General features: G+C 57.8%; 1 protein-coding gene across 3 annotated transcripts; it reads left to right on the top strand.

Moving 5' to 3' along the window:
* The first annotated feature begins 2,536 nt into the window (after window positions 1-2,536).
* On the top strand, window positions 2,537-9,211 carry LOC138120158 (maestro heat-like repeat family member 5). Of its 3 annotated transcripts, XM_069032625.1 has the most exons (18): window positions 2,537-2,655; window positions 2,833-2,955; window positions 3,098-3,177; window positions 3,276-3,396; window positions 3,718-3,807; window positions 4,163-4,267; window positions 4,484-4,649; window positions 5,099-5,193; window positions 5,631-5,780; window positions 5,972-6,126; window positions 6,449-6,584; window positions 6,662-6,796; window positions 7,002-7,178; window positions 7,386-7,541; window positions 8,012-8,113; window positions 8,403-8,505; window positions 8,791-8,850; window positions 8,928-9,211. In XM_069032625.1, the coding sequence occupies exons 1-18, from the start codon at window positions 2,629-2,631 to the stop codon at window positions 9,062-9,064; spliced, it is 2,118 nt and encodes a 705-aa protein (XP_068888726.1). In that variant the 5' UTR covers window positions 2,537-2,628; the 3' UTR covers window positions 9,065-9,211. The 3 variants fall into 3 exon arrangements, with proteins under 3 accessions (XP_068888726.1, XP_068888725.1, XP_068888727.1); XM_069032624.1 differs by having other exon boundaries at window positions 7,002-7,541; XM_069032626.1 differs by lacking the exon at window positions 8,403-8,505 and having other exon boundaries at window positions 7,002-7,541; window positions 8,928-9,013.
* The last annotated feature ends 1,693 nt before the right edge of the window (window positions 9,212-10,904 follow it).

Genomic DNA, 10,904 nt, shown 5'->3' with positions numbered 1-10,904 from the left:
TTGTGTGGGAGAGGGCTGTGGGCAGGATTGGTGTCCTGACCCTTTTTCCATCCAATTATTCCACTCTGGAGGGAAGGACCAGGCTCCTCCAGCCAGACCATCTCCCCATCCCTGCCCACCAGCACAGGCTGCAGCTCTGAGGTGCCTTCATGGCCAACCCAGGCTCTACCACAGCTCTGAGGGCTCCACCAGGCTCTGCACTGAGGGGTTAGAGAGCAGCTTCAGGAGTCCCAGCTGGGCTTGGGGACAGACAGTGCCTCCATCACCAGGAGTGCCTCAGGAGGGGACAGGAGGGATGTTGAGAAGGCTCTGGGACATAACCAACAGCTCTGAGGGATGGCTGGGGGGAATAAACTGTTTTTGTAGAGTCCAGCATTGCAAGCCCTCCATCCAGGGGCATTTCTGCAGGGGGGCAGGGGTGCACTGAAGGCCTCAGGAGATGTTTGTCTGTGATCATTAGGAAGAATTTCTTAATGGAAACAGTTTTCAGGCTTTGGAAGGGAGTCCCCATTCCTGGAGGCACTCAAGAAACAACTGGATGTCGCACTCAGTGCTCTGGTTTAATTGACAAGGTGGTGATTGGTCAAAGGTTGGACTTGATGATCTTGGGGGTCTTTTCCAAACTTAATGATTCTGTGATTCTGTGTCCCAGAGTGATCTGCAGACACCTACAGGGCAGATGGAGGAGTCCTGTGGTTGGACTGTGCCTGAGTGGCCTCTCCAGGCCCCAGAAAGGGCAAACTGTGAGCTTTTGTGTAAAATCAGAGCCAAGGAAGGGCTCCTAAGGGTGCAAGGAAGCTGATGGAGGAGTGCTGCAGGGACTAGGGGCTAAACAGGGGCCAGTTTCCCCTTCAGCACCCCAGTGCACCTTTTGATGTGCTCTAGAGGTCCCAGTTTGCCCTCGGTCCCCGCAGCACCTGCAGCAACTCAGGCTGCTCAGCTGGGCTGGACCAGAGGACAACAGCTCCCAGCATGATGAGGACCACAGCATTATCCTGGTGGTTGCCACCCTCCCATCTGCACTCCTACACCCCCACAGAGAGGTCAGGCTCTGTAGTATCCTGGAAGGAAAGGGATGTCCTGAAGGCACATGGGAGTGTCTGAACACGGGGCTCTGGGGTGCATGGGAGGGCACCAGGGATGTCCCGAGGGGATGTGAGGGCAGAGGGAGGTCTGGAGGCACCCTGAAAGCAGCCAGGTGCCCAAGGCTATGCCAGGCCTGTGCCCTGGGGAACAGCTTGCCCTTCCCTGCCTGGGTGGTGGCTCACTGGCACCTGTTGCTGGGGACAGGTTCCATGTCAACAAGCACTGGAACCCGCTGCTAGAGGCAGCTGCTGTGTCACAGCGGGGCCCTCTGTGACACCCCAGCGCAGCATGCGTGGTCAGCATGCCTGCTGCCCACGGTGGATGGTGACAGGCAGGAGCTTGGCGCTGACAAGGAGCCCCTGAGTGCAGCCTGTCTTGCCCCATCACCCCTGGTAGCCCTGTTGGTGCCTTGAGAGGCCACCTAGAAACAGAGACTAGACAGGAGTAAGGGAATAAGGTAGGTGTTTATTTAAAAGGCCTTCAAAGGTACCCCTGGGGAGCCAGAGGCCACTGCCCAGATGGACCCCAAGATGGACAGCAGGTCACGAGCTCTTCACACTTTTCTAGGTTTGGTTCATTTGCATCTCAGGGTTAATTCTCCAGTTAAAGCTTTGGTTTAATGATGTCGTTCCCCTCAGCTTGCCCCCCTCTCAGAGGCCTTTGGTTTGTACTTTTTGGGCCTAGGACGCTCTGAGTGTCCTTGAAGAGCAGGCCTGGACAGGCTTTGTTATGTCTGCCTGGCATGAGAGAGCAGAAATTAACAGGCTACAGGAAAGTTCAGACTTACACACTGGGCAGTGCAGGATTTGAAAACTAGAAAAGTTAAAACCTAAGGCATCACTGTGGGGCTCAAGTGTTTTACCAAAGATTCCCACGACACCACCCACCCCAGCATCTCCCATATTGTCTGTCCTAAAGGATGGAGAAGAGACCCCCTGCCTCCCCCAGGGAGGCCTGGGGGGAGGACAGCTCTTCCGAGGAGAGCAGCTCTTTACACCTCCAGCCCTTGTCCTTCTACGACACGACCACGATGCAGCCACTGCAGATTGGTGAGCGAGGGGCCCCGTGGGGCTGGGCAGGGCTGGGGCCCACCAGCACACCCTGAATGAGGCCAGGATCACGTTTTCCTGGCACGATGACAACAACAGTCCTGGGGGACAGGCACGATGTCACCTGAATGCCAGGGCAGCTCAGGGCTGGAGGCCAGCCCCAGCACAGCCTCTCCCAAGGAAAAACAGCAGAGGGGCTCCAGGGTGTGGGCAGGGAGGGGCAGTGGGGCTCTGGACCTTTCCTGCCCAGCAGCCCAGGGCACTGGGGCCTTCCCAGCTCCAGCAGAGCAGCTCCTCTGCTGGCTGCCTCCAGCCACAAACTGCACAGGAAAAAGGCCGTGCCAGGGGCATGGGCACGGGTCTGGGTGGAGGGTAGGTCTCCTTGGCTCTCTCCTGTGGCCAGAGCCTCTGCAGCCCTCCCTGCTCTTCCCCTCTGGCAGATGCCAGCTGGTTGCCCATATATGAAGAAGCAGAGGAAGCTGTGGACTTCATCATGGCCTTTGTCAGCAGCCTTGACAAGGTAATTGTGGCCAGTGGGACAGTGGCTGTGCTGGCGATTGCTGGCAGGGCCTTTGCTGGGCTGTGGAGGGCTGCTGCCTGGGCAGAGCTGCCTTTCTCACAGGGCAGTGCTCTGGTCCTGCTGGCTGTGTCCACCCTGCCACACTCCCCATTTGTGTCTCTGTCCCCTGGCTGCCAGGACGCCCACAAGTTCACATTTCTGAAGAGCGTCTACGTGATGTGCAAAAGCGCCTTGAAACGTGGCTTGACCCAGGGCCTGGATTTATTCTGCCAAACGTGCGAAGTGGTGGAGAACATCAAGGTGGGGGGACACCTGGTGTTTTGGGCATGGGGATAAGCACCCCTGGCACTGGGACCCTGTGTGGACAGCACTTGGGTGGGGCAGGCACTGGAGGCACTGGGTGCTAGCAGCTGCCAGGTCCCATCCTGGTTGTGTTCTGCAGGACATCCTGGAAAAGGAGCCAAGGGACCATCTGTCCTCACGGGTTCGGTACCTCTCCATGATTGCCATTGATGAATTAAGGTGGGCCCCCTGCCCCAGAGCTCCGAGGCCTCCTGCACAAGGCCTCGAGGGGCTGCTCCCAGCACCAGTGGTCAACTGGCTCTCCTCTGTCCTTGCAGCTTGGTGGAGAATGTGCTGGAGGGCAAAACCAAGAGCCTCCTCTCTGCGTGTTTCTCAAGTGTCTTCTGCCTTCCCCCAGAAAGGGAAATGCCACGCTCAGGTGCTTCCCTCTACATCAAGGTAAGTGCTGGGTGAGCTCCAGCAGTCTCCAGTCCTTCTGGGCAGCTCCCTGGTCACCCTGTGCTGCCCCATGACCAGAGACCTGAGGCAGGGTGAGGTCCTGCTGTTGCTTTCCCCCCCTTGTGGCTCTGTCCCCTTCCCACGGGCCTGGCTGTGTCCTGTGCCACAGGCTGGCTCTGTCCCCAGCAGGTTGTGTATCCCTGTGTCTGTCCTGGGCAGTTCAGGTTTCCTCCCCAGGCACTGAGAGTTCAGATCAGTCTCCTGGGCATGGGGGAAAGAACAGCACAATCCCAGGCACTGCTCTCTCTGTCCTCTTTGCAGACCCTGAAGGCCATGGACACAATGCTGAGGACATTGGTGCTCAGCTTTCCTGTCTCCAGAGTCAGCCAGGAGCTGCAGGACATCTTTGAGGTCTGGCACAGGCAGAGGGGGGGTCCCAGGGCAGCTCCCCACCCTGGAGGAGAGGAGTTGCCCAGTCCAGTGCTGAGCAGGCAGAGCGTGGTGTGGGGAGGATGCTCACCTCCTGTGAGGAAGCAGGGGCTGGCACCAGGCTCCTCTGAGGCACAGTGGCTGCAGAGGGTGGCACCTTCCTGGCCAAAAGGTTGTCCTGGGAGCTTTGTCCAGGCCTCTGAGGGACCCCAGGGATAGGCACCCCTCTGCAGGCTTTGTGTGAGGTCAGAGGAAGCCTTGAGGGATGATGCAAGACTGGCCCAGGAGCAGAGCTGTGTTTGCTTCTGGTGCTCACCAGCAGCTTCTCTCATCCCAGATGCTGCTGGACTTCACCAGGTCGGAGAGAGAAGTTGTGCAGGAGAGGGCTGTGGGGAGGATTGGTGTCCTTACCTATTTGATGTCCAACTATTGCAGGCTGAAGGTAAGGACCAGGCACCTTCCAGCCAGGCCATCTCCCCTCCCTGCCACTCTCCATGCCAGGGCTGCTGCCCAGCTGGTTTTGCTCCAAGAGGTGGGGCCATAGAGCCCTGCAAAGCTCAGATTCACCGGGAATCCAGCCCTGGGCACACTCTTGGGTACAAGTCTTCGGCACTAACTTCCTTCTCTTAGCCCTTCTTCTCATGCCTCCCTCATCCAGGCCTCTGTCAACTTTGGAAGAGACAGTTCTGGACCTGTCTGCCCTAAAGACATCTCAATCCCAGTCCTGGGAAAGCTGCTGGGACGTCTCCTTCTTTTCCGATATTCCAGTGAACAAACAAGCTACACAGCCTTCCATGCTCTTTTTTCCCTCGCTGAATTCCTCTGTAAGTAAAAAAGCAAGAGCAGCTGTGGCCTTCACACCTGTGCACACAGAGCTCTCTTGCCATACCTGCTGCCTGACCTCCTTTGCCCCTCCCAGCTGCTTCCTGTAGCATCCCAGCTGTCACTTTGCTGCAGAAGCTGAGTGCTCACCTCCAATCCCAGATCTGTTTGTTCCTGCTCCCTTTCCTCCCCTTCCTTTCAGGACCTTGAAGCCCACTGGCTTGTGGCCCCCACAGCCAAAGCTACAATTGACTCCCAGGTCCCAAAGCCAAGCCTTCCCCGTTAGAGAAGAGCAGATCCAGCACCATGGCTGCTCCCTCTTGCCTGTAGCAGGAAGCTCTTGCTGATGCCCTCCAGAAATCTTGCCTGATTCTGTCCCGCTGTCTTGCAAGCAGATCTCAGGGTGGTTTGATGAGCTTACTGACTTTTCTATGTTTGCCCTGCTGTTTAGACAAGTCAAGGCCAATGGACAGGTCAGGCCAGCTTGTTTGGAAAGCTGTGACCACCTCCTCGCTGTGTTCCCTGAGCACCAAGGACTGTACCCAGGTAAAGAGCCCCCCTCCTCTTTGTGGGGACTCTTGTCCATGGCATCAGCAGGGCCTTTGTGTGAGCAAAGGGACCCAGAGTCAGTGGGGCCAGTGGGGCCTCAGTGCCCTGGCAAGAAGGTTCCTGCCATCCCTGAGCAGGGACAACAGACGGGCTGCACTCCGGTGTCCCGGCAGCAGCTCCAGCCCCAGCAGGAGCTCCAGCCCTCCTGGCCCCCAGCAAGACCCTGCTTCTCTGTAGGGCCAGCACGCCATGCCCGTGAGCCCTCCTCGCCAATGTGGAGGCTCCTTTCTCCTCCCCCTCTCCCACGCAGGGACTGCAGGCACTGCTGTCAGCTTTCCTGAGGGATCTGCTGCCAGCACTGCCAGGAACCTCTGCCCAGCCAAGCAGCAGCACCAGGGCACTCAGGGGCATGCCTGCCTTCCTTCCTGCCATAGGCCTTTGGAAGATACCTCCACTCTAGCGAGAGGACAGACGTCATCCTCGAGGCCATTGGGGCGTTGAGAGATGCCAGCATCCTTGACAAGGAGGTGCCCAGCAGCATGCTGGATGTGGCCATGAGAGACCCAGACTCCTGGCTGATGGATGTAAGTGCCCTGGGGCTGGACTGCCATCTTCAGCCCTGTCAGGCCTTGTTCCTCCCTCCATCCCTTCCTCACAAATCCAGGGGACTTGGGCATCTGAAGCCACCTGAAGGTGGCAGAGAGGAATGGCAAGGGCAGCTGAGGCCATGGCTGCACTCCAGGGGCAGTGCCATGCTCACCTGTTTGCTCTCCAGGTGCCCAGGATAGTGAGCTGCATCCTTGAAACCCTGCCATACATCACCACGGAGTCAGGCTGTAAGAAAGTGGAGTCACTGTTTCTCCTGATGACCAATGAGTATGGCTCAGCAGTGGTCATCAGCCTGTGTGAGATGGCTCTTCAAGGAGACAGGTACTGGGCCTGACAATCTGAAGGGCTTGCTCCATGTGGGGAGTGGGACCCCAAGACTTTGCGTCTGCCAGATCCAAGGAATGCTGCAGGACTTCCCATGGAGCCAGGCTCTCCATCCCACAAACCTTTCCAGCTCTCTGGCTGGGCCCGCAGCAGCCAAAGGCAGCCAAGCCAGTCCAGAGCCAGCTTGGTGCTCCCACAACTCCCCCTCAAGCCTGTCAGGCCTCCCAGGCAGGGCCCCTGGAGACCCCCAGCACGGGCTCTGCTCTGTGGGGCTGGTCCTGGCCATGGCGCTGTGGCTGAGGCAGCCCCTGGCTTCCAGCACTGTGCAGGAACTGTGCGACACTCTGTCCTCCATGCCCGAGATTTTGGACAAGGTCCTAACGGAACTGGCTACCTTGCTCCACAACCAGTGGTGCAACCCTCGCGGAGAAGGCCCCGGCGTCTCTCACAGAGCCGTGAGTTGCCAGGAAAGGCCCTGATCCCTGGCCATGAGCCCTCTGCCAGCGCCTCATGGCTCTGTTTGTTCCTGCAGTCGTTCTCGGGGCAGATTGACGTGGAGGAGTTGGGTGACGAGCCCAACGTCTGGAGCGATCAGGAGCATCCCGATGTGGTGATGGCCTTCCTGTTGCTGGAAGTCCTCACTGGGCTGTCAGAGAGAGCTGAGATGGTGAGCAGGCTGATGTTGGGGCAGCCACGTCAGCAGCCAGGGCCTGGGGCTGAGTGCAAGGCAGTGGCTTGGCCTGGGCTGGGAGTCAGGGTGTGGGGTGACTGCTTCAAGGACCCTCCCTGCTGTGGTGGGGCCTGGGGTGGCTGCCCTGGGAGGCCTCCAGACAAAGCCTTTTCAGAAAATGGAAATTCTCTTCTTCGGAAAGGCAAGAAAAGTGGACGCCTTCCTGCCAAGCATGATGAAGATACTGGAAGTTGGCAGTGAAGATGAAAAGCTGAAGATCACTGTGGTCCTCCGAAATATCCTGGGTCAGCTGAAAAAGGCAAAGGCCAGCTCCATCGCCCTGATGCTGGTGGGGAAGGTGCTGCCCCTCTTTGACTCGGTGAGGCTGATGTGGGAGCCTGAGCCCTGCAGCCCTGCCCTGAAAGCAGTGCTCAGAGCAGGCTCAGCTCTCCTGGAATGGATTCTGGGCTTTGCAGCCAAACGCTGCTCCTGCCTGCTCTGGAATCTGACCCTGGAGCATCGCCCTCACCGCAGCCACGGGCAGGGAGCCGCTGTTCCAAAGCTCACTTTTCCTCCTTCCCGCCAGGAGTGCAGCCAGCTGCGAGAGCTCTCCCTGTGGCTCTTCAGAGACCTGCTGAAGTCTGTGTTGAGTAGGGATGAGAAGAAGATGAGGAGGGAGATGCAGAGTGCTCTGGTCCCGCTTCTCTTCCGTCTGAACGACCATCTCCCCAGCGTGGCTAAGGTTTGGATTTCAAGGCTGAGCACTGGTATGGGGGGACTGCCACCTCCCAGGGATCCCAGGGACTTGGGCAAGGGCTGCTGGCAGCGGGCAGGGCTCCCCCAGTGCAGCCCCTGGGTAGGGTCCCTGTGGAACCAGCACAAGCAGGGCTGGACAAGGTGGCCCGGCCATTTTCAACACCGGCCCTGCCTGCTCCAGCAGGGCTCTGCAGCAGCCCGTGGCCACTGAGGCAGCACCTGAGGCCTGAACATATGTGCTCCCAGAAGCCCAGATGTTTCTCAGCTTTCCTACAAGTATCAGAGGCCAGGGCTTCAAGGCTCAGTCAGTCACCCAGGGCTGTCCCCAAGAGACTTCAAGACATTTGGGCTAGGACAAGTCACAGCTTCCTAAGGGCAGAATCACGGCAGGAGTAGAGCCAAGAGGTCTCTTTGCCCAGGCCCTGGCGCCACCTCTGAGATCATGCTGTCCTGCAGGCCTCCAGGGAAGCCCTGTTTGCTGCTGCAGAGCTTCTCAAATGGAAGCAGCTCAAGCACCTGCTGCAGAGAGAGCGCATGTGGGAGCTTGGAGAATGCTTGGTAAGGACAAGCCCCAGGGCCCAGGCTGGGTGAGGGCTGTCCCTGCTCTATGTCTGTCAGGGGAACAGAGCCTGTTCCGAGTGCTGCTGGCAGGACTGGGCAGGAGCTGGAGGACCTTGTTCCTGTCCTCGAGAACAGAGCCCCAGAGGCTCCTGTCCAGGCCCCTCTCCCTTCCCTGTACCCAGCAAGAGGGAGGGCTCAGCAGTGAGGGGTGCTGGCAGGAGGGACTGCTCCAGCCAGCTGGGGGACTCTGTGACAATCCTGGAGACATTTCTGGTGCTCCCTGCAGCTGCTGAGGAGGAGCAGCAGGGCTGAAGAGTACATTCATCAGAGCCTGCCCTACCTGAGGGACCCTCAGTCCTCCGTGCGCCTGGCGGCCGTCAGGTTCATCAGTGAGTCACAGCCCCTGGCCCCTTTTGGGCCAGCCTGGCCACTTCCTTGCCACTGCACTGGCAGCAAGCAGCAACCCTGTGGCAAGCCCAACCACCCCATGCCGAGCCTCAGCCTCCCTCTGCCCCTTGCCACAAGCTGGGCTTGGTGACCGCCTTGCTCAGCCGCACTCCCTTTGGCTGCTGGTGGCCCCTGGGTCAGCCCTGCAGAGTGGGAGGGCAGCAGGGCCAGGGCTCACACTGCTGGGAGCACAGCAGGAGCAGGGAATGACGGAGCTCTCTTCCCAGGGAGCGCCACGACACACATGAGGAACCGGGATTCGGAGACTCAGGCTGACATCCTCAGTGGTGAGTGCTCTGCAGGGAACCCGCAGGGGCTCTGCACACACGTGGCTTCACCTTGGCTCTGTTTCTTTTGGTCACAGCCCTTCAGCCCTTGGAGACAGACAGGGATATCTCGATCAGTTCCATGGCAGCCCACACTGGCTTGATCCTGAGAGCTCCAAGGGTGCGGCGAAGATCGTGGGAACTTCTCCAAATGTTGTGCTGCTGGTGCCAGTGAGCTCAGCAGGGTTGTAGTTTTCTGTAGCTGCTGGTGCCAGTGAGCTCAGCAGAGTTTTAGTTTTCTGTAGCTGCTGGTGCCAGTGAGCTCAGCAGAGTTGTAGTTTCCTGTAGCTGCTGGTGCCGGTGAGCTCAGCAGAGTTTGAGTTTTCTGTAGCTGCTGGTGCCAGTGAGCTCAGCAGAGTTTTAGTTTCCTGTAGCTGCTGGTGCTGGTGAGCTCAGCAGAGTTTTAGTTTCCTGTAGCTGCTGGTGCCGGTGAGCTCAGCAGAGTTTTAGTTTCCTGTAGCTGCTGGTGCCGGTGAGCTCAGCAGAGTTTTAGTTTTCTGTAGCTGCTGGTGCCAGTGAGCTCAGCAGAGTTGTAGTTTCCTGTAGCTGCTGGTGCCAGTGAGCTCAGCAGAGTTTGAGTTTTCTGTAGCTGCTGGTGCCGGTGAGCTCAGCAGAGTTTGAGTTTTCTGTAGATTAATTAATAAAGATGGAAAAACACATCCAAGCCCATGGTATCCTTCATTTGTGTAGTGCCCTGAGTGTGTGGAGCAGACTGTGTCCTTCTCAGCCTGTCCCGCAGGCAGTGGGATGCTTCCTCCTCACATCCCTGCCATCCCAAAATGCCCCACTTGGCCCTAAAATTGCAGGCACAGGGCCCCAGATTTTGTGCAGAGGGCCTCAGATTGCATCCCTGATACCCCAAAATGCCCCCGTGGGCCTTGAATTGTATCTGCAGGGCCCCACAGTGTCATTGACAGACTCCAAATTCCATTCCCTGTATTCCAAAACGCCCCGCGGAGAGCTGGAGTACAGCTGTGGGGCCCCAAACGATCCCTGGCAGCCCCGCGAGGTATGGAATGATGAGGGAATTCAGCCCTGAGGGGACCTCAGCGCATCCCAGAGCGGATCCCTGGGAAGTGCCAGGGCCTTGGAGCTGGGAATGAGTGAAGCGCTCTGTTCTAAATGGGCCATCTCCGATTTCCACCAAAACAAGGCTCATCCACGTGCGCTGGGGAAAGCCTCCAGCTCCTCACCACACATCGAGAACAACGAGGAGGTGATGCCATCCCCAGGCACCGGGAAAAACAGCAGAGAGTCTGACCAGCGAGAAGGGATGGGCAGCCGGGGCACCTGCGGGAGGAACCAGAGCGTGTGCGGGCTGCCGGCTTTGGGCGTCTTTTCACCAGTGCTGCTGTTACCGAAAACCTCCGAAATCGTCGGGATCAAGACTCCCTCTAACACTGTCTTTTGAGTGTTAGAGAGTAAAGCATTGCTTAAGTTTTGGCCAACAGGGGTGGCTGACAAATTCTGGCCTCCACGCTGATGCCAATACAGAACTTTTCCACTTACTCATACATTTTTAGCAAACAAAGAAATTAATGCTCATTGATTCTAAGTCACATCATTCACTTAATTCATTAGTATTCTATCCTCTACTGGTTTTCTTACTCTTCATGCTACTTTGCTCCACATTCTTTTGTCCTTTTATCACCTTTTTCTTGGGTGGGGAATCTCCAGCTTTCCAGACCTTCATCTCCTCTGTATCTTCTTGCTGATTGTTTTCCCTTGCTGTGCCCTCAGCTGTCCTGTAAGTGGTAGAGTCAATCTTGCCAACGAACTTGTGGTGCTTTGTCGCTTAATATTAAATCTGACTTTTGCTCGTACCCTCACCAGTGATTTTTTAAGTGATCTCCAACCCTCTCGTTTGTAACACCCAGGTGAGGGACAGCACCGTGGGGCAGCTGCTCGGGGCTGTCGGGGGACCCCTCGGCTCCCAGCTGGTGAGCTCGGGGGTCCCTGGCAGGTCCCTGCTCTGTCCCCGGTGTCCCTCTCTTGCAGAGCAGGATGGCCATCAA

The sequence above is a fragment of the Aphelocoma coerulescens genome, chromosome 18 (assembly GCF_041296385.1).
Source record: "Aphelocoma coerulescens isolate FSJ_1873_10779 chromosome 18, UR_Acoe_1.0, whole genome shotgun sequence".
Lineage (NCBI taxonomy): Eukaryota > Metazoa > Chordata > Aves > Passeriformes > Corvidae > Aphelocoma > Aphelocoma coerulescens.
Note: the sequence above shows the minus strand (reverse complement) of the source record. Positions and strands in the feature narration are given on the sequence as shown.

Coding starts and splice junctions, on each gene's coding strand:
- LOC138120158 (XM_069032624.1), top strand. CDS start 2,629: ATGGCCTTTGTCAGCAGCCTTGACAAG. Junction 2,956..3,097: donor AAGTGGTGGAGAACATCAAG/GTGGGGGGACAC, acceptor TGTGTTCTGCAG/GACATCCTGGAAAAGGAGCC. Junction 3,808..4,162: donor AGCTGCAGGACATCTTTGAG/GTCTGGCACAGG, acceptor CTCTCATCCCAG/ATGCTGCTGGACTTCACCAG.